Source organism: Nyctereutes procyonoides, unplaced genomic scaffold, assembly GCF_905146905.1.
Source record: "Nyctereutes procyonoides isolate TBG_1078 unplaced genomic scaffold, NYPRO_anot_genome, whole genome shotgun sequence".
In the NCBI taxonomy this organism is placed as follows: Eukaryota; Metazoa; Chordata; class Mammalia; order Carnivora; family Canidae; genus Nyctereutes; species Nyctereutes procyonoides.
Genome location: NW_026575034.1, coordinates 17,000,728 through 17,020,546, shown reverse-complemented (window position 1 = coordinate 17,020,546; position 19,819 = coordinate 17,000,728). Strand labels below are relative to the sequence as shown.

General features: G+C 38.0%; 1 protein-coding gene across 1 annotated transcript; it reads right to left on the bottom strand.

The window, feature by feature from the left end:
• Positions 1-1,918: 1,918 nt before the first annotated feature.
• Positions 1,919-18,572, bottom strand: LYVE1 (lymphatic vessel endothelial hyaluronan receptor 1). The gene is made up of 6 exons (XM_055318045.1): positions 18,292-18,572; positions 13,663-13,834; positions 13,414-13,553; positions 9,701-10,012; positions 9,003-9,081; positions 1,919-8,467 (listed from the first exon to the last, which is right to left on the bottom strand). The coding sequence occupies exons 1-6, from the start codon at positions 18,374-18,376 to the stop codon at positions 8,281-8,283; spliced, it is 975 nt and encodes a 324-aa protein (XP_055174020.1). The 5' UTR covers positions 18,377-18,572; the 3' UTR covers positions 1,919-8,280.
• Between the last annotated feature and the right edge of the window lie 1,247 nt (positions 18,573-19,819).

The window sequence follows — 19,819 nt, the reverse complement described above, 5'->3', positions numbered from 1 at the left end:
CTCTTGTTACAGTTATTTATTTATGTATGTATGTATGTATGTATGTATGTATGTATGTTGGGGAGGAGCATTAGGAAAGGGAGAAAGAAGAGAGAGAATCTTAGGCAGGCTCCATGCCCAGTGCAGAGCCCAACATGAGGCCCCATCATATGACCCTGAGATCATGACCTCAGCCAAAATCAGGAGTCAGATGCTCAACTGACTGAGCCACCCAGGCATCCCAACAGTCTTTGTTTTAAAGTTTACTTTATTCAATATAAGTATTGTTACTCTGGCTTTCTTTTGACATCCATTTGCATGATAAATGTTTCTCCATCTCTCACTTTCAATTTGCAGATGTCTTTAGGTCTAAAATGAATCTCTTGTAGGCAGATGGGTCTTGTTTTTTTTATCCACTCTGATACCCTATGTCTTTTGATAGGAGCATTTAGTCCATTTAAACATTCAAAGTAATTATTGATAGATATGTATTTAGTGCCATTTTGTTACTTGTTTTGTGGTTGTTTTTCTAGATTTTATGACCCTTTTTTCTCTTGCTCTCTTTCATGGTTTCTTGGCTTTCTTCAGTGATATATTTGGATTTGTTTCTTTTTATTTTTTGCATGTCTATTACTGGTTTCTGATGTGTGGTTACCATTTGGTTTGTATAAAGCATCTGCATATAGCAGTCTATATTGAGTTGATGGTTGCTTAAGTTTGAACCCATTCTTTTTTTAAAATTTAAATTTAATTAGCCAACATAGAGTACATCATTAGTTTCAGATGTAGTGTTCAATAATTTATCAGTTGTGTATTCTTTACTCCTCTCCTCTCCATGTTTTAGGTATATGGTATCATATTCACATCATTTTATTCTAGGAATCCCTTGTCTGATTTTTACAGAAATACTTATTTTTACTGCTTTTATATTTTTTACTTTTCATACTCTCACTTATGGTCTTTCCTTTCCACTCAGAGTTCCCTTTGATATTTCCTATGGGGCTGATTTAGTGGTCTTGAACTCCTTTAGATTTTCTTTGTCTGGGGAAGTGTTTATTTCTCCTTCTATTCTGACTGATACCTTGTTGGATAGAGTATTCTTGGCTGCAGATTTTCCCCTTTCAACCCTTTGAATATATTTTGCTACTCCCTCTGGCCTTCAAAGTTTGTCCTGAAAAATAGATATTAACTATTCTGCTATCTTAATATCCCAGATAGCCTTATAGGGGTTTCCCCTTGTATGTAACTGTCTTCTTTTCTCTTACTGCTTTTTAGTAGATTCTTTTCAAAAACCTACTAAGGGAGATTAACATAATATGCTTTTAAGATATTTTTTGTTATGGTATAGTAGTCTTATGTAGTTTGCTATTATTATTTGCTATTACTATGATTATTTATGATGTTGATTTTCGATGAAACGATAATCTTCACAGATAAAAGAATATGTACATGGAGTATTCTGTTAGGTCTTTTCATATTCATAAGGATTTTAATCTTCACTGTTTTTTTCTTTTTTGATCACAAAGAATGTCTTCAACTTAGCTGAAGACTAAATCCAAAGAAAATAACAACACATGGGGCACCTGGGTGGCTCAGTGGTTGAGTATCTGCCTTTGGCTCAGGTTGTGACCTGGGGTCCTGGGATCAAGTCCCGCATCAGGCTCCCCTGAGGGAGCCTGCTTCTCCTGCCTATGTCTCTGCCTCTCTCTCTCTCTGTGTGTGTCTCTTATGAATAAATAAATAAAATCTTTAAAAAAGAGAAAATAACAACACAATTGGAGTAGTAAATAATAAAGTCTGGAAATGTTTCAAAAGGGATCTAACTTCTAGAAAATGGTAGTATTTAGTATGCAGAATTCCAGATTGCCAGGAAACTATCCTATACTTCAAAGACTAAAATAAACATCAAGAAACCATTTTTTTGTGAATATTTATTGGCTTTGTGGTTGTTGAGGGACTTCGATTTCTTGACTTGACCATGGTTCAAAACATATTGCAGTTTCCTTGTTAAAATGAATATTAATGAGATTGCTCCCAATGGTGAGTCAATAGCCAACTCAGAGAGTAAAGTTCAAATACAATAACCTTTCTGCATTCTTCTGGTTTTGTTTACAATTGCATTCTATACTAAAAGACATCAATATGAACAATATTTAGGCAGACAGGAACAGTTGGCCCTATGTGAATGATCTTAACACTTAGTATAAATACCTGGATAAAGGTAAGACTTACAACTCATGAAATCCCAAAGAATATGTACATTCATTCATTCAGCAACATTTACTGAGAGCCAGCTAAGTATGTGCTAGCTTAGCATGTGCTACACAAGTACTAAAGATTAAAAAAATAATGATAATGATAATGTAGCATTATATAATCAAATTGCAAAGAGAAGGAATGAGAAAGATTCATTAATGTGATGGGAGGCAGCCTTCTAAAATGGCTCCCAGTGATCCCTGAGTTCTGGTATTTATGCTTTTGCAAATCCCCTCCCCTTAAGTATGGTCTGGACATAGTGATACTTATAATGAATAGAATAATAGCAAAAGTAATAGAATGTCACATCCAAGATTAGATCTAAAAGATTATGATTTCCATCCTGCTATCACCATCTATCTTTGGCTTTTTCTCTTGCTTGCTCTGATGAAGCAAATTGCCATTTTCTGAGCTGCCCCAATGGAGAGTTACACATGGAAAAGTACTGAAGGCAAACTTTGGCCAAAAGCAAACAAAGAGCTAAATCTTGCCAACAACAGTATGAATGAACCTGGAGTTGATTCCTTTCTAATAGAGCCTTGAGATGAATATAGCCCTGGCCAATGCTCTGATTGCAACTCTGTGAGAGCTCTGAAGCAGAGGACCCAGTTTCTGACCCACAACAACACAAGATAATAAATGTTGTTATAAGCTATTAAGTTTTGGGGTACTTTGTTATGTAGCAATAGATAACTAATAAATTAGGAAGTGGAGCAAGGGCAATGAAAACAGAAGGAACAGCACTTGCAAAGATGAGAGAGGAAAGAATAGATTAAATTCTGGAATGGCAAATGATCCTGTGTGGTTATAGCATGAAGTATCTTTATAAGAATGACTCAACGTTTGAGGTGAGGATCGGAGGCCAAATTGTAAAATGTATTTTTTTTAATATTTATTTATTCATGAGAGAGAGCGTGAGAGAGAGAGAGAGAGGCAGAGACACAGGCAGAGGGAGAAGGAGTTCTCCATGCTGGGGACCCGATGTGGGACTCGATCCTGGGTCTCCAGGATCACACCCTGAGCTGAAGGCTCAACCACTGAGCCACCCAGGCGTCCCGTAAAATGTTTTTAATGTCATTTGTATCAATCAGTCAGGGTTCCCTTCAAGAGAAACAGAAACCTCTCTACATATTTTATTTTATTTATTTTTAAGAAGATTTTATTTATTAATGAGAGACAGAAAGAGAGAGAGGCAGAGACACAGGCAGAAGGAGAAGCAGGCTCCATGCAGGGAGCCCGATGCGGGACTTAATCCCAGATCCCAGGATCGTGCCCTGAGCTGAAGGCAGACGCTCAACCGGTGAGCCACCCAGGCATCCCCCTCTCTACATATTTTAAACAGAAAAAGTTTAATATGGGGAATTAGGTACTTATAAGATGATTAGAAGTGTTTAAAACTAAGTCTGATCACTGCTATGACTATAATTGCTTCTCAACATCCATGAAGCTAGGCTAGCTTCTGGAGCTTTGCTGCCAGAAAGCCCAGTATCTCCATGATCATACTTGCCTGTATCAGTAGCTGAAGTAGCATAAAGTTGGTCTCTCCTCCTTTTTTGCCTTTTTATTCATGTGGATATGCATTAATTTGTAGACCCTTTTGATTCTGGAAGTCCAGCTGTAGACAATCTGGGAAAGGCAGTTTTAATTTTTCATCCTCTATGGTTTAGGAAGGCACACACTTAATGGATGCTGAATGCCAACCCACCATATCCACTTAGAATAGTAATGTGTTTGGATTTGCTTCTGGAAAAAAAAAATGAAGGGTCCCCAAAGGTCCAAGGAGTGGCATAATAAGCTCTGTATCTGAGAAAATTCATATATGTAGTGTAAGGGGTTGGACTCAAGGTGTGACAGAGAGGTTGCTGAGACTGGAAACAGAGCAATGAAATAGAAGAAAAGTGATAAGAGCTTGAGCTTAGGTTTGGGAAATAGCAAGGAGAAGTCAAAGTAAATTGAGTTCATTCCAATCCAGTTAATATCTAATGTCACATTCAAACTCTTATGTCCGTTAATTCATGTACCCTGAGTGATACTACTCTAGGGACTGTATTTTTTTAATGTAATGATAGTATTCCAGAAACCATACTTTCTTACTATATTATCAAGTCTAATAATTCTTTATTCTTTATTAAGCATAGGTCTCCATGATTCAGGCTTGGAGTGGTGCTGAAATGAAAGAAACATAGCACAACAAACAATGTTAACTTCACAGTAATCCTTTTTAAAAAATTTATCTTGGGGATCTCTGGGTAGCTCAGTGGTTTAGTGCCTGCCTTCAGTCCAGGGTGTGATCCTGGAGTCCCAGGATTGAGTCCCACATCAGGCTCCCTGCATGGAGCCTGCTTTTCCCTCTGCCTCTGTCTCTGCCTCTCTCTCTCTCTCTCTCTTGAATAAATAAATAAAATCTTAAAAAAATAAAATTTCTCAAAAACTATGATCATACATATGCCACAGAAAAGTTTGTAAGAATTTCCTTCCAATCCTATCTACTTCCATCATAGCCCCCACGTACTGTGGGGCATCTCCTTCCATAAATCCCCCAAATCTCTCTCGACACCTAGCCCTCTGTGATTCTTTCTTTCCCCATTTCCCTTTTATTCTTGCCTCCTCATTCCTAAGGTTGATTTTGACTCTCTCCAGCAAAGTAAACCATTCCTTTTTTGAGAGGGAGACATGGGGAAAATTAGACTGGCAATTAGAGAAGTAAAGGTTGCATGTTAATATTTGTCTTGTCACTGTTTTCACTGTCCACTATTGGATATTTTTCATTTTTTACCTCTAAACTAATTTCTCCTTATTCCCTTCCAAGACACTTGCATGTTAATGGCTTTAAAAAATCCTTATCTTTAGTCCTGCTTTCTCCTGTATCTAAAAATTTACCTATTTTTTAGATACTTCCATCAAGATTTTCTGTTTCCATACCAGAAATAACATACTCAGGCCAAGCTCATTTTCTATCTCAAATATGGTTCCTTTTTCCTCATATTCTAACTTTGCTAGTGAAATAACCATTCATGTAGTTGCCCAAATTGAAAATTCCACTGTCATTTTTGTGTTACTTTAATATCTCCTCAATTAGCCAGTATTTCTGATTTTAGTCTCAGAAATATATTTGGAATCCATTTTCTGTCCTCTATCTTCATTGCCATAGTCCAAGCCCTTATCATTTCACACTGGTATGCTTTGTCTTACTTCCTCTAATCCCTCTTTTCTGTAGTTCAGCAATTCCCATTTACTGATCCTGGGACCAGCTGGATCAGGTTCTCTGGGAGTTTTTTGCTTTTGTTTCTTTGTTTGCTTCAGTACAGGTCCTAAACATGAAAAAACATTCGGATTCTTTTTACTTGTATACTATTATTATTGTCCTTAGAAACCTGCTTTTTCCTGGAGCAATTGATTTTGCTTTGGGCACTAGCTAAAAGTCTGGAGAAGGGCAGTAACATATTGGATTCTTTGCTCGGGAAATCAACATGATTCAATCCTATTCAAGCCAATGGGCATTTATAAGCTCCCACTATGTACAAACATACGCTGGGCTTCAAGTCATCTTCTTTATTCTAGCTTTCTATCCTTAGAAATAAGTTTGTTTTTACTGGAACCACGTCAGCATATTTATATTGATAGTTGGCCTGGTTTTTATAAAAAGCAGATAGTTTTACAAGGGGGTAGATGTATACTATTCGAGCCAGGGAGGTTGGCATGAAGAGGAGGCATTTCTGGGCAGGGAGATCCTGTGTACCACCTAGAAACATAATTAGATGACTGTCGGCTTGCCTTGTTTGAAGACTGGCTTTGGTAGGCTGGACTGTAGGTCTGAACTGGAGTCATACCTCATGTTCTTCCAATTTCTCTATGTTTAATGGAGAATAAAAGAGAATTTGACTAGGAAGAAGGAGACCTCTAGACCAAGCTCTACTTCTAGCTATCTATGACATTTGATCCTATTTTGTCCTATTTAATCACTATGTTTTAGTGATTAATCCTTCATTTTTTTAACTTTGTGAATTAAGAATTTTGAGAAGCTTATCTTGGATCTTTGTGGGCCTTACATTTTCTGAGTGTATAAGCTGGGGCAGTTAAGTCTTAGTCTTTGGTGAGGTTGGTGTCTGCATCAATGAGGGTACAGTTCTCAAAGGTTTTTAGTGTTCCCCTTTTTCCTTGTTAGTGAAATGGATTTAAGAAAAATTTCCTGAAGTTGGGTTGGGATTCCTGAGTTTTTCTTATTTTACCATTGTTGTTTTTGGCAAGTGACTGATTTCAAACTTACATAGTAGAATAGTTGACATCGCTATATTGTCATTTGCAAAAGAAGTGTGGTGGTTTAGGGAAAGAAGTATGAGCTCTGTAGTTATTCTGACCTGGGATTGAATCCTATCTTTAGCACTTAAGTAGACCTGTGACCATATATATATATGCAGGAAAGGTATATAACACATATCTTCAATGCATTACTTTAATGCAATATTGAAGTAATCTGTTGTTTTTGCAAAAGTAAGAGGGACAATTTTGGTTGTTGAAAAACAAATATTTGTAAACCATGTAGTACAAGCTGCATGGGAAGTCATCAGAAAGGGAGAAAAACATGAGAGACTGTTAACTATAGGAAAGAAACTGGGGGTTGATGGAGGCGAGGAGGTTGGAGGATGGGGTAATTTGGTGATAGGCATTAAGAAAGGCATATGGTGTGGTGAGCACTGGGTGTTATATGGAACTGCTAAATCATTGAACATTACATCTGAAACTAAGTATATACTATATGTTGGCTAATTGAATTTATTTATTTATTATTTATTTATTTATTTATTTATTTATTTTGGCTAATTGAATTTAAATTAAAAAAGAAAGATATAATTCATCTGTGTAAATAAGGGAGCAAAGAAATTTTCTAAATACTTTTATTTTTTTAACACAAATCTCTACACCTCTTGGGCTCTTCTTGCTGAAAAAATAACTGATGATACATTTATTAATGACATTTTTAAAGTGTGCTTTTGTGTATAGAGGTAATAATATACTTTTTAGGTATGTTAATAATAAATTAAGGTTATAATGACTGCATGTTAGAGAAAATAATGAATAGACTAGTCTTAGTAAAAAATTAGTTTTCCAAGTAGATAAGCTAGGGATATCAAAATTGAAAAAATTAGCTTCATACATTTTACTCTGTATGCAAGTTTTTGATAAATAACATTCAATTATAGAATGTCATACCTTCCCAGCACCTAACATATTCAATAAATGTTTGCTAAATTTTACTGCTTTTTAACACAGTAATTTTCCTCAGTAATAATTTCTCAGATAAAACTCAGATAAAACTAAAAATTTGTAAGAGATTTTTTTTGTTCCTTACAAAAGTAAAAAAATCGCTAAAAAGTGATTCCAACTCAGATTATTCAGAGATGACTACTATGACCCTATCTGTATTTATAGTTGCCAATTACCATATGCTGGCAACATCGTTGGCCTCATTCTTTTTCTCTACTTACTTAGGCTTTACAGAGAGATCAGGTCTCAAGTCATGGGAATCTCTGTGGCCTTCAGTTGCTGAACTTTTCCTTCCTTCTTTTGTTCTTGCCTGGCTCAGAAGGGCATGCCAGATGATGTGTGTTATCTTTTCAGAATGAAGAAAGGATCTGGCCTGTGGAATCAATAGAGAAAGCCTTAGTCTCAATGGTTTCTTGGTTCTCAACTCAGCTATGCTCAGCCAACTGAGAAGCCTCTTTATAAATGTGTTCTGATTAGTTGTTTTAGGTCCTTGTACTTTGTGAAGCTCCTTTATCCCACAGAGATATTATTAGGACATAGTCAGGCTAGAAAGCTGTGGGAAGCTTTGGAGGTAGGAGGATAGGATCCAGAAAGAATTACAGAAGAAGTTCACCATTTGGTGAACTCCATAGTCCAAAGGTAGTCCTGAGTTGATTCCATTTAAGAACCAAGGGTGGACTTTCTTGTTTGGTTCTTGTCCTTTAAGTTTCCCCATCTGGGGCCAGGATATGTGTCAGGAAAGAAATCAGCCTCAGGTGTGTCTTCCCATTTCTTTCTGTTTTAAACTTCAGCTTCCATGCATCGCACTGTGGTTTTGGTTGGACTCTTGGGCTCTTCTGGCTTTTTATCAGTTTTCTTTGATTCTTCATTAGGATTGCTATCATCGGCTTTCTCTTCCTTTACTACTTTGGTTTCAATCATTTCCTTCTGCTGATTCTTGTTGGTAAAAGGAAAGGTCTTCACATACCTAAAGGCATAATCATAAAATTAAAATGAGATATTTCTATGTAACACATATGACAATAGGTAATGCTTTGTCTGTGATAGCTCATATTAGCACAGTACACTGGTATCTTTATTTCAGAGAGATTCTAACACATGCACACTCAAATATATTAATGCATTCCCACCTTAATGGAGTTAGATGAGGCAGTAAGTTTGCAGGCCAAACTTGAGGCTGACCTCATAACCCTCCCACCAACAACAAAGAACTGAGAATCAAAATAAAACATATATTTTCTCCCTAGATGTCAGTCTTTTCTTCTTATCTCTTAATTTTCAAAGGGACAGCATTGACCTGTTTCTAAAGTCTAGATGACATGCATGTGCTGAAATAGTAGGAAAGATTGGGTGGTGGGGAGGAGAGGTGGGATGAATAAGAAAATTTACAATATAAGAAGACTCTCATTTGTTTTGACTAAGAAAATGCTAAAAACCCTGGAAAAACACAAGATAGGAATGTGACATAAATTATAAGACTAACAATGGGCCAACAACCTCACCTTTTGACGTAGCAAACCGCTAGACCAGCTGCAGCAGCAAAGAAGAGGAGTGCAAGCACTAGCAGAGCCGTGGGGACACCTAGAGGAAACAGAGACATGGCCTGTTGGTCCTTTGCTTAAGCATTGTTGTGTGTTGCTCTTCTAAGAATTCTTTACACAGGATACAGACAACAGATAATGCAGGAGAAAAGCCTTCTCTGTGACCACAAAGGGGCTACTTAGAATGTTGGGCCCACATCTGGTTCTTTGCTTCTTGCCTATAGAAATCCTTGGCCTTGCCTCACATGCTCTCTCTATTCTATAAATTGCAATATGACAGAATCCATTTCCTCTCTGTGGCCTTAAGATAGGTTTGGAACTAATTAAATAGGAAGACTTTCTATCATAGGTACTGAAGGTATATATTTTTAAAAGAACTTTGATGTATTAATAGATGATGACTTATTTTTAAAAGGGTTTGAGTTTTAAAAGTGAAGCTATTTTATACTTGTGATTTTTAGTTTAATCATTAAGGATTTTTAGAGCCCTCAAGTTCTATGGCTTTATGAAATTTGAGTTTGCATTAAGATTTTACTTGTATTTGGCAGGTCTGAGTCTGACTACCTGATCTGAAGACAACCTAGTTTTTACGTATTGTCTGTTATACATAAATGCACAAACACAGACACATACACATACAATACACAGAAATCTTTTACCTCCGAACCCAACGACCTCATTCTTGAATGCTGTTTTATTTTCAATATATGACTCAGTTTCTGTAGATACGGTGCTAGTTTCCATGAAGGCTTCTGTTACACAAATCAATTTTCTTTTCCGTCGAGTAGAAGTGGAAGCCAGAGCAGAAGTAGGAGCAAGAGTAGGTGTAGCAGAGTGAGGTGCATCAGTAGATGAAGCTGAGTATGTACTGTCACTGACTATCATTTCTGTTGTGTATATTGTCTCTTGAATGTTGAATATGGGATCTTTGGTGGTGATAATTTCTGGAATGCATGAATTAATCCAAATATCTGTTGGGAGAGGGAAAAATACAGTAACAATTAAGTATTACAGCAGCCTCCTAACTGTCCTTCCTGTCTCTAGTCTTACTCCTCTTCAATTCCATTATATTGCAGCCAGAATGATCTTACAAAAATGTATATCTAATCATATCACTTCCTTCCTTAGAATCTTTCAGTGACTGCCTCGATTGCATGGCCTATAAGGTCTCCTGTGATGTATCCCCTACTGACATGGCTAGCCTTATCTGATCAGTGTGCTTCTCATTCCTCTTGCCTACTCAGATTTCTTCTGTTCTTTGATATGCTTTCTCTCATATCCAAGTCTTTGGCCATAATGCTTTCTTTACTTGTAAGACTCTTTGCCCCCTTTTTGCTTAGCTCAGTTTGAATATCTCTTTATTAGGGGAAAAAATACTGAGCACAACATACTATGTTGGGGACTGAAAATATGGAGATGTACAGCATAGTTCCAGTTTTTAGGACAAATGTATTCTGATAAAGGTAAGAGGAAATCACTGGGGATTCACAGAGGAGATGACATTTGGGCAGGGTATGGAGGATTAATGTGTTTGTTCAACAAATATTTATTAAATAAACTCCAACTCTGTGCCAAACACTCTTTTAAGTGCTAAGGTCATGGTAAAAAGAAGACAGAGTCCTTACTTTTAAGAGGCTTATATATAATGGAAGGATAGATTTAAAAAAAAAAGAAAGAAGGCCGGGGTGCCTGGGTGGCTTAAGGTGGTTAAGTGTCTGACTCTTGATCTCAGTTCAGGTTGTGATCTCAGGTTTGTGAGATCAAGCCTCGTGCAAGGCTCCAGGCTGAGTGTTTAGCCTGCTTGGAGTCCTCTCTCTTCATCTCTCTCTGCACCATGCCCGGCCCCTCTCCCTCTCAAAAAAAAAAAAAAAAAAAAAAAAAAAAAGTCAGAAATTTCAGAGGATGATCAATGTTAAGAAGAATATTAAACATGATAAAGATTTGGTAAACTGGTAGGGGTGGGGAATGGGAGATGGATACTTTGAATAGGATGATAAAAGAAAGTGAAGAGGTGATACTTAAACTGAGACCTAAGTGATAAAAAAAAAAGTAGCCAGTAATTGAAGATCTAGGGCAAGGCATTCCAAGTAAAGAAAACAGGAAGTTCAAGAGCCCAAAGTTGAATGAATTCAGTGTGTTTGATGAATAAAAGACTGGTATGGCTGGAACACAGCAGTAGTTCATCTAGTGGAAGAGGTAATAGAATATTCTAGTCAATAGGAATAGCATAACCCAAGAATCCAGAAGCTTGAAAATGTAGTTATAGAAAAATGATAAAGAGTAGTGTGGCTGGAGAGGTAGTGTGTTTATATGATTGGGAACATGAAAGACTGCAAGCAGGAGATGACTGGGAAGATAAGCTGAAGCCAGAGTATTGAGATTCATAATTGCCATGTTAAAGCATTAGAAATTTATTTTGTAGGAGATAGAATTTTCAATTGGTTCTACAAACCTCCCAACTGATATACAGGAGTTCTCATACATGCTCACTTTTATGTGTAAAAGGCTTCATAGTTTACATCATATTCTCAAATAGGAAGTCACCCAAGTGCTGTGGAGTAGAGGAGTAACATAATTATCAGTGGAGGTGGCGGAGGATGAAATGCAGTGGGGAGAGAGTACAACCCAGGAACAAGGGAGATTATTGCAATTGCAAAGAAATAGGGGGATCTAGAAGTACTGGGAGTCCTAAAACTTAGATCTTAGAGATCCCCTAGGGAAAAGTGATTTTGAACCCTGACTACAGGTTGGAATCATCTGGGGAGCTTTTAAAAAATATTGATGCCCAGAACCCAACCCACACCTGATATGTTATTGATGTATAGTCATCACCATGGAAGGTGCTACATGGAAGTAGCATGGCTCAAGATTTAAATCCTGGCTCTTTCCCTTATTGACTATGACCATAGCGAAATACATACTAAGCATCAGTTATTTCTCCTGGAAATTACAAATGATACATTTATGTCATTTTACTGAGGATTAATGATATACTAAATGTGTAGGGCCTAGCATAATGTATGGGCATGATAGACAAGATCTATCTAAGAGTTAATTTCCTTTGCCTCTTGTCATTAAGTATAGCCAAGAGGAGCTACAGTGTGTGGGAGCAACAGCAGTCTGGTAACCATGATTCCTACTAGGTTGAGGGCACACCTGGAAGTGTTAAGCCCTAGCTCTCCTTCCTCTCCAAACTATGAATAATTTCTTTAGAATGTGCCAAGCACTCTGATATTAAACACAGAATGTGGTTGGAATCCAAGAGGAAAGATAGGAGTAAGGAGTATGGAAAGGCTTCTTGAAGAGGATGGCACTTGAGAATTGAATAAAGAGTAGCAGTTAGCTAAGTAGAAAGGAAGATGGGTATTGTGGCAGAAGGTACAGCATGAAACAGATGGTGAATGCAGAGCCCAACCTCCAATCTGAGCTATCATTTCATCCATGAAATGAGGAAAGAAGACAAAGCATCTTTCAGGTCTCTTTCTAGGTCAGAGCCTCTCAATTCAGAGAACCGACTGGACCCTATATTGCCTTTGGGCAGCAAAATGTAGCTAGTGCACATTTGTCTCTTAGATTTTAGAATGTGACTTTGGAATCTATCCTTGTATATGACCACTTAACTGTCTGACTTTTAGAAGGTCGGATTTATGAGTATGTGTGAAGAGCAATAAATCAACAGAGGTTCTTATGATAACCTGAGAGCAAGTATTTAGTGAAAGAAAAACTTTCTGAGATGTTCCTTAGGTGAAGCACTTGGGATAAAGTGGCTGTGGTCTCCACACAAGGTTAAAAGGACAACTGTGTGACCATGAGCAAACCAATTCTATTTTCTACCTTCAAGTCCTTCTTCATAAAATGATCATATCCTTAAAGATGTCAAGTGTAGCATCTGAATTTCTTCTCTAAAAAAATGAAGGTTAAGGGAAAGAACATGGTTTCAGAGTTAGATCTCCATTAAAATCTTTGTAGTAGTGAGAACTTAGACAAATGTACTTACGTCCTCTGAGCCAAATTTTCTCCTTTGCAAAATGGGAGTAACAAAGCATACCTTAGAGAATGATTGTCAAGGTTCAGTGTGATCACTCAGTACATTGCTTTGTCATTAGTGGATATTTTGGTACCTTAAAAGATTGAGGGGTGTGGGTAATGGAGTCTCCTGGGAAGCCCTCTCCCTATGTTGTCATTTAGTCATATTTTCCCTAACTTTTTCCTCCGAGGGACCCATGGCCACCTCTAGTTTGGTCACAGAGGCATTCTAGGGGGGTACTAAATTGTCATCACCATGATTTCTTCTATTGCTGCTCAGGGTTACTCTTCTTAAAATGGATCGTAGAGCTATAGAAAACAAGGAGAGGCTATAAATCTGACTCACCAGATGAGTTGTAACAGTAGGCCAAGAACTTTTTGCTGAGTGAATTTCTCCAAACCAGGACACCTATCCCATTCTTCCCACACTTGGGGTTTGGGAGAATCCGAGGGATGACCAAGAGCTTATCTGCAACCCATCCATAGCTATAATAGAATACACGTTAGTTGAATGGATACATTTATTTCTATTGCTGAACAAAAACACGATGCTGAAAGAACTCCAGCAGTGTTTGTGAATCTAGTTGTTTCTCACCTGCAAGTCTCAAAGCCAGACCTCCGTGCTGCTTCAACCTGGTCTTTGCTGGCCAAAGTTAGTCCCATCAGCCTACAGGCTTCCTGGGCTTCTGTGAAATTCAGCTGCTGGATTGTCTTTTTGTTTACAAGGGTGACCCCCACGATTCTGCATGGCCCTGAGATGGATAGTTCTGCAAAGAAATCACAGAGGTCCTCAATTTGCTGCTGTCCTTGTTCCAAGCCTATAGGCTGTTCTTCCCAGTAGAACATTATGGTCTTGAAGTCAGCAGTGAGGTTTTTGTGGCTGGGATTCAAGTTTATAAGTAATAGAACACAGGCCAGGCGTTTCCCACAAGGACATCCTGCTGGATTAGCTGGGTCCTTGCTCTGGTCCAAGCTGACCCTCTTATCAGATCTGAGTCTATCATACCCCACTGCATTAAAGTGCCTTGTTCCTTATGTGGAGGCTTTGGCTACCAGTTCCTGGGGATGGATCTAGGTGATGCAGTTGCTGCATACCTTTTTGGAGTCTATAAAATGAAAGGTCTGAGACTTTAAGAAAGAATTCAGGGCTCTGGTTAATAGAATAGTTAACAAAACTCCAAACCAATGTGGCTTAAGAATACCACTATTTCTTTTTAATTAATTAATTAATTAATTAATTAATTAATTAATTTATGATAGTCATACAGTGAGAGAGAGAGAGAGAGAGAGAGAGAGGCAGAGACACAGGCAGAGGGAGAAGCAGGCTCCATGCACCGGGAGCCCGACGTGGGATTCAATCCCGGGTCTCCAGGATCGCGCCCTGGGCCAAAGGCAGGCGCCAAACCGCTGCACCACCCAGGGATCCCAGAATACCACTATTTCTGAGATGAGCTGAAAAATGTTGCACTTAATATAACAATGTGAGCTTTCTCATTCCCAGGTCTTCTCTGACCATTGGGGGGCAGGCTTACTCAGAAGTTCCTGGAGGAACTGGGCAGTAAACCTTGCAAGACAAAGGAACAAAATAAAGGAAGTTGAGTTTTAGAGTCAGACCTGTATTTGAATCTGGCTTCTGTCACTTGCTAGCTCTGTGATCTTAGGCTAATTACTTCATTTCTTTGAGCCTCAGTTTCCTTATTTATAAAATTGAGAAAGTAACAGTAACTAGTGTTTAGGATAGTGAGAGTTGAATGAGTTAATTCAAGTAAAAATGCTTAGCATAGTCCCTGACACATAGTAGATGCTCAATAAATCATAAATAACATCATTATCTTATTATCTCCAAAGCTTTTTTTTTTAAAATTTTTATTTATTTATGATAGTGACAGAGAGAGAGAGAGGCAGAGACATAGGCAGAGGGAGAAGCAGGCTCCATGCACCGGGAACCCGATATGGGATTCAATCCCGGGTCTCCAGGATCGCACCCTGAGCCAAAGGCAGGCGCCAAACCGCTGCGCCACCCAGGGATCCCTCTCCAAAGCTTTTTGGTTTTAGTATGCTAATGATTGATCTCCCTAAGGAAGCTAAGGCACTTGAGCAGATACATTTTGAATATATTTTACTTAAAAGTTATTGAATCGAAGAGTTCTTTTGATCCCTTTTCTTAGTTCTGGGATTTATAGATCTGTATGAAATTGCAAAGTTGTATTGCATTCAGGTACATTATTCCTATTGGGCTTTATCCACAAAAGTCCATAAAAAGGCATTACAAAGGGACTATGCTTGTATACAGATCTGTGCATTGGATGCCCAGCCAAATGCTTTGGCCACTTTCTAGGTTGATATTTAAAGTAAACTTCTTTTTTGCAAACATGAAAGGAGTATTTCTCAGTCTTCCATGGGACCTTGCTATGCTCTGGAGCAGGGGGCTGGAAGAGGGGAGATGTATATGATGTACAATGTTTGTGGATGGACTTATTTGCCTTTAGACCTTGCTCTCACCAAAAGAGAAACCAGAGAGCCAACACCCCAATATGAATGTGACAACACAGCCTTTTGATTATATACGCTAGTACTAATACCTATACTAATACTGATATTTTTTTTTAAATTTTTATTTATTTATTTACAATAGTCATACAGAGAGAGAGAGAGAGAGAGAGAGAGGCAGAGACACAGGCAGAGGGAGAAGCAGGCTCCATGCACCGGGAGCCTGACGTGGGATTCGATCCCGGGTCTCCAGGATCGCGCCCTGGGCCAAAGGCAGGCGCCAAACCGCTGCGCCACCCAGGGATCCCCTAATACTGATATTAATACTAATGCTAGTATTAATTCTAACATCTATCATCTGTTTATGCTACTCTGTGCCAAATCGTGTTTCCTTTAATAGAAAGTAAAGATTCAGGAAGACTAAGTAACTTTCCCAAGCCCAAGGATATAGAGCAAAGATATAGGGCAGATTGGGGGCACAAACCCACTTACGACTGACTCTAAAACCCCAGTTCTTAACTAGGACACTATTCTGCTTCGTGTTGTATTATGGGGGAGTAGATGAAACAGACACACACACACTGTACAACTAGAACTGGTCTCTCCAAACACACATTTGTCTTAGAATTTGGCTTATTTAGTTCATGAACTTGCTATTGCTCAAATTTCATGGCCACTTCTTTGGGAATACCTGCAAAGAAGGTTTATTATATAATTACACTATAAAGTGGTCTTGCTACTTTTTTTTAATCAAAACTCATTTTAACCTTCAAAGTCATTATTCAGAGTAATGATAGACCTATTCTGGACAATAGGCCTAGCTTTGGTTATGTTGTCTGTTATTAATTGACTCTGGGATCTTGGGCAAGTTTTCATCTATAAAATGGAAATGATTATATCTTCTTCACAGAATTTTTGTCAGAATAGATAACTCATATCTAGCAGAGGCTGGGTCCATCATAGGTAGTCAACAAATAGTTATTTTTATGCTTTCCTATTTCATTTAAAGACCAAAATAGGGAGCTGGAATCCAAGAGCTACTCTACTAATCTCTTCCTTAAGATTGTTTTAGAAAACAGGCATAGTAGAAATACCTTATGCTTAGGATCCAACAGAGCCGGATTCAAGCCCAAGCTTTATTATTTACCATCTTTATGGCATCAGGCAAGTCCCTTTGCCTCACTTAAGCCTGTTTATTCATCTATAAAATGTCTTCTTGAGATGATTAAATGAAACTTTATATATTACATATATAAAAGTTATATATATGTATTATATAATTTAATTTCCTTAGGAAAATTTTGCTGTCATCAAAGATGGTCCAAACATGGAATCATAGAACAGTTTTTAAAAGTTTGGGAAATGGCAGCATTGTGGGGGAAAATGAATAGTATCCACAGGAGAATTTCAAAGAGGACAAAACTTATTTGGGAGTAACACTTCTGATATTTGAAAAAAAATCAATTTTATAACTCCAGCCACTCATAAAATTAAATATAACAATAAATGAATCAACCTGGGATATCTGATTCCAAAATATATTCTATTTTATTTCATTTTTTAAAATTTTATTTATTCATGAGAGACACACAGAGAGGCAGAAATACAGGCAGAGGGAGAAGCAGGCTCCTTGCAGGGAGCCCAATGTGGGACTCGATCCCTGGACCTGGGATCATGCCCTGAGCCCAAGGCAGATGCTCAACTGCTGAGCCACCCAAGCATCCCCCAAATATTCTATATCACAGAACATCTTCCAGCTTAAGAACACACAATTTTCCTTTTAAAGTGCTCATACTTTCATTTGCCTGGAGCCATAATGAGTGATTTGTGGTTACAATTTTTTTGCCTACATTGCAGAATGAAGTTACCACTTAGGCATCTCAAAAGCCCAGAAATCACTTATAGTCATTTCATTGGTAGGAAACTAATGACTAATTTTCAAATCTATATTTTCAGTTTGTTTTCAGTTAATTGGCTGTTCACTTCATATTTAAAACCTATGCATTCCATGGTAGTATAGTAAAATTGAAATTAAAATAATTATACTGGCACTTCCAAAAATATAAATCAGGTCAATATTTAGTGAAAGTTGGCCATTTTCCCAAGTTCAGTGCTTGCTTAAAATTCATTACAATCGTGGTTTGTTTCTTCTATGAAACATTTTTATTTTATTTTTTTAATTTAAATTCAATTTGCCAACATATAGTATAATACCCAGCCATGAAACACTTTTAAAAACAAATGATCTCTCCCCAGTGTTTTCTTTCTTTCTTTTTTTTTTAATTTATGATAGTCACACACACACACACACACACACACACACAGAGAGGCAGAGACATAGGCAGATGGAGAAGCAGGCTCCATGCACCAGGAGCCCGACGTGGGATTCGATCCCGGGTCTCCAGGATCGCGCCCTGAGCCAAAGGCAGGCGCCAAACCGCTGCGCCACCCAGGGATCCCTCCCCAGTGTTTTCTTTTAAGATATTCTTATTAAAAAAAGGTTCCAAAACCAAAAATGAAAGTCAAGATAACATAAAGATAAATGTGAATCATTTTGGTGAGGTTGACAATATGGTAAAAACATTTCTGACAGAGCAATCCTACCAACTAGATCTTCTGTTGACATTGAAGATAACCCCTACTCCCAGCAATCCACAATTAAGAATTTGGTAGGCTTAGGACAATTTGCAAGATCTTGCCTTGCTTCAGGTTGGAAATCTAGTAAGAAACCTACCTTCTACATGGAGAATTGCATGGACCAGGAGCCTTGTGGTCCAGATGGAGGCAAGAAGCAACACCAGGCTGAAGCATTTGGCCATTATGCCAACCCCTTCTGCACTAGAGAAGCACCCTGGATGGTCACTGGTAGTAATGGAGGCAGACAATCACCAGACTGGATGGAGACTTCTGGAAATATATCGGATTCCCACTGCTCCAGTTCATAACTGAGACATCCGGATTTCCCTGCTTTCAAGCTTCTGACTTGTCAAGGTCACTGGGGGAAATGAGTGACGTCCCTTAAATGCCCCTGGTGTACTTTGTGGATTGCTTTCTGGAAAATTTAGCTAATGCTGACTCAGAAAACACACGAATGAGGAAGCAGATAGCACAGCATGAACTGCTGGAGGTTTCCCTAATTCCCATATTCCCTCCCACCTCCCACTTCCCCAACTAGCTCATTCTCACACAGTTCATTGTTATTACCTGTGGAGCCTACTCATTTATATACTCCTAGGAATGTCTGTCTCTAAAGGAGATTGAGTATAGGTTGTGCTTCTTTTCCTCCCAGTTGGTGATGTTTTTTTTTTTCTCCAGCTGCTTATCTTTGTGATCTTGGGGGGTGGGTGTGATGCTGAGGCTTAGGAAAGCAAATGCCCATTTATATACTGAGTACAGTGTGTTTAAGCCTTCCTTTTCCCTTATACACTTGAAATTTCTTTGCCACTGCAGGTAATTCTTTCTTCAAAGAAACAAGACATACAATTCATATTTAGAAAACATAACTGGGGGACAATTCATTAAATTTTAGTTATTTTTCACTTTACAAAAGGATTTTTGGCTTTATAATAGTAGTCACCACAGGGGTGACTTTATATAATGACTGTCTGTAATAACTTCTCTTGTATTCTGATAGACCAAAATTCGATTTAGATTCCCCTTTTCTTGTTTGATGAATGTGAGGTTTATCTGTACTGTGTACAAGCAGACCACACTTTCTGTTTTCCCAGCTGAATATTCAGTGGTTTGTCTTCCATGGTAATTTTGGAATTCTGGCTTGCAAATAATGCCTTGAGCAATGGTTTATGAGATTTCTCCAAAATGATGTCATTTATAGGAATAGTGTATAGATAATAATTTCTTTTCTGTACAAATGCAATTGGTCATAAAATTAGATACCTGGACAGAAAATGCCAGTAACAAAAGAAGAGTTTTCTTTGCACATAGGTAACTTGTAAGAGACCAGGGCATAACTCTTAAATATCTCTAGTATTTAAATATCTGTAGACCTCATTACTTGACTGAGCATAAGTCCCAGGTTATGGGTACCTCAGAAACATATGTGACTCTATCACCATGGAACTAGGTAGACAAGAAGGCAGGAATCAAATCTTTTTCATCATTATCCTTAAAACCTAGCACCATGCCCAAAGAGAATTAGTCTTCAAGCTTTGCTAAAGATTTTCAAAAAGAAAAAAGGAAAGAAGACAGGAAGGGAAAAATGGATCATGTAAGGCAAGGACCTAAATTTTTGAAACAAATTT

What these genes read in the sequence shown, in the direction of transcription:
- LYVE1 (XM_055318045.1), bottom strand. Translation starts at nt 18,376, where the DNA reads ATGGCCAAATGCTTCAGCCTGGTGTTGCTTCTTGCCTCCATCTGGACC. An exon ending in CTACTGTTACAACTCATCTG is followed by an intron (nt 10,013 to 13,413) that starts GTGAGTCAGATT and finishes CTCTCCCAACAG; the next exon opens with ATATTTGGATTAATTCATGC. An exon ending in TGAGGTCGTTGGGTTCGGAG is followed by an intron (nt 9,082 to 9,700) that starts GTAAAAGATTTC and finishes TGTTTCCTCTAG; the next exon opens with GTGTCCCCACGGCTCTGCTA.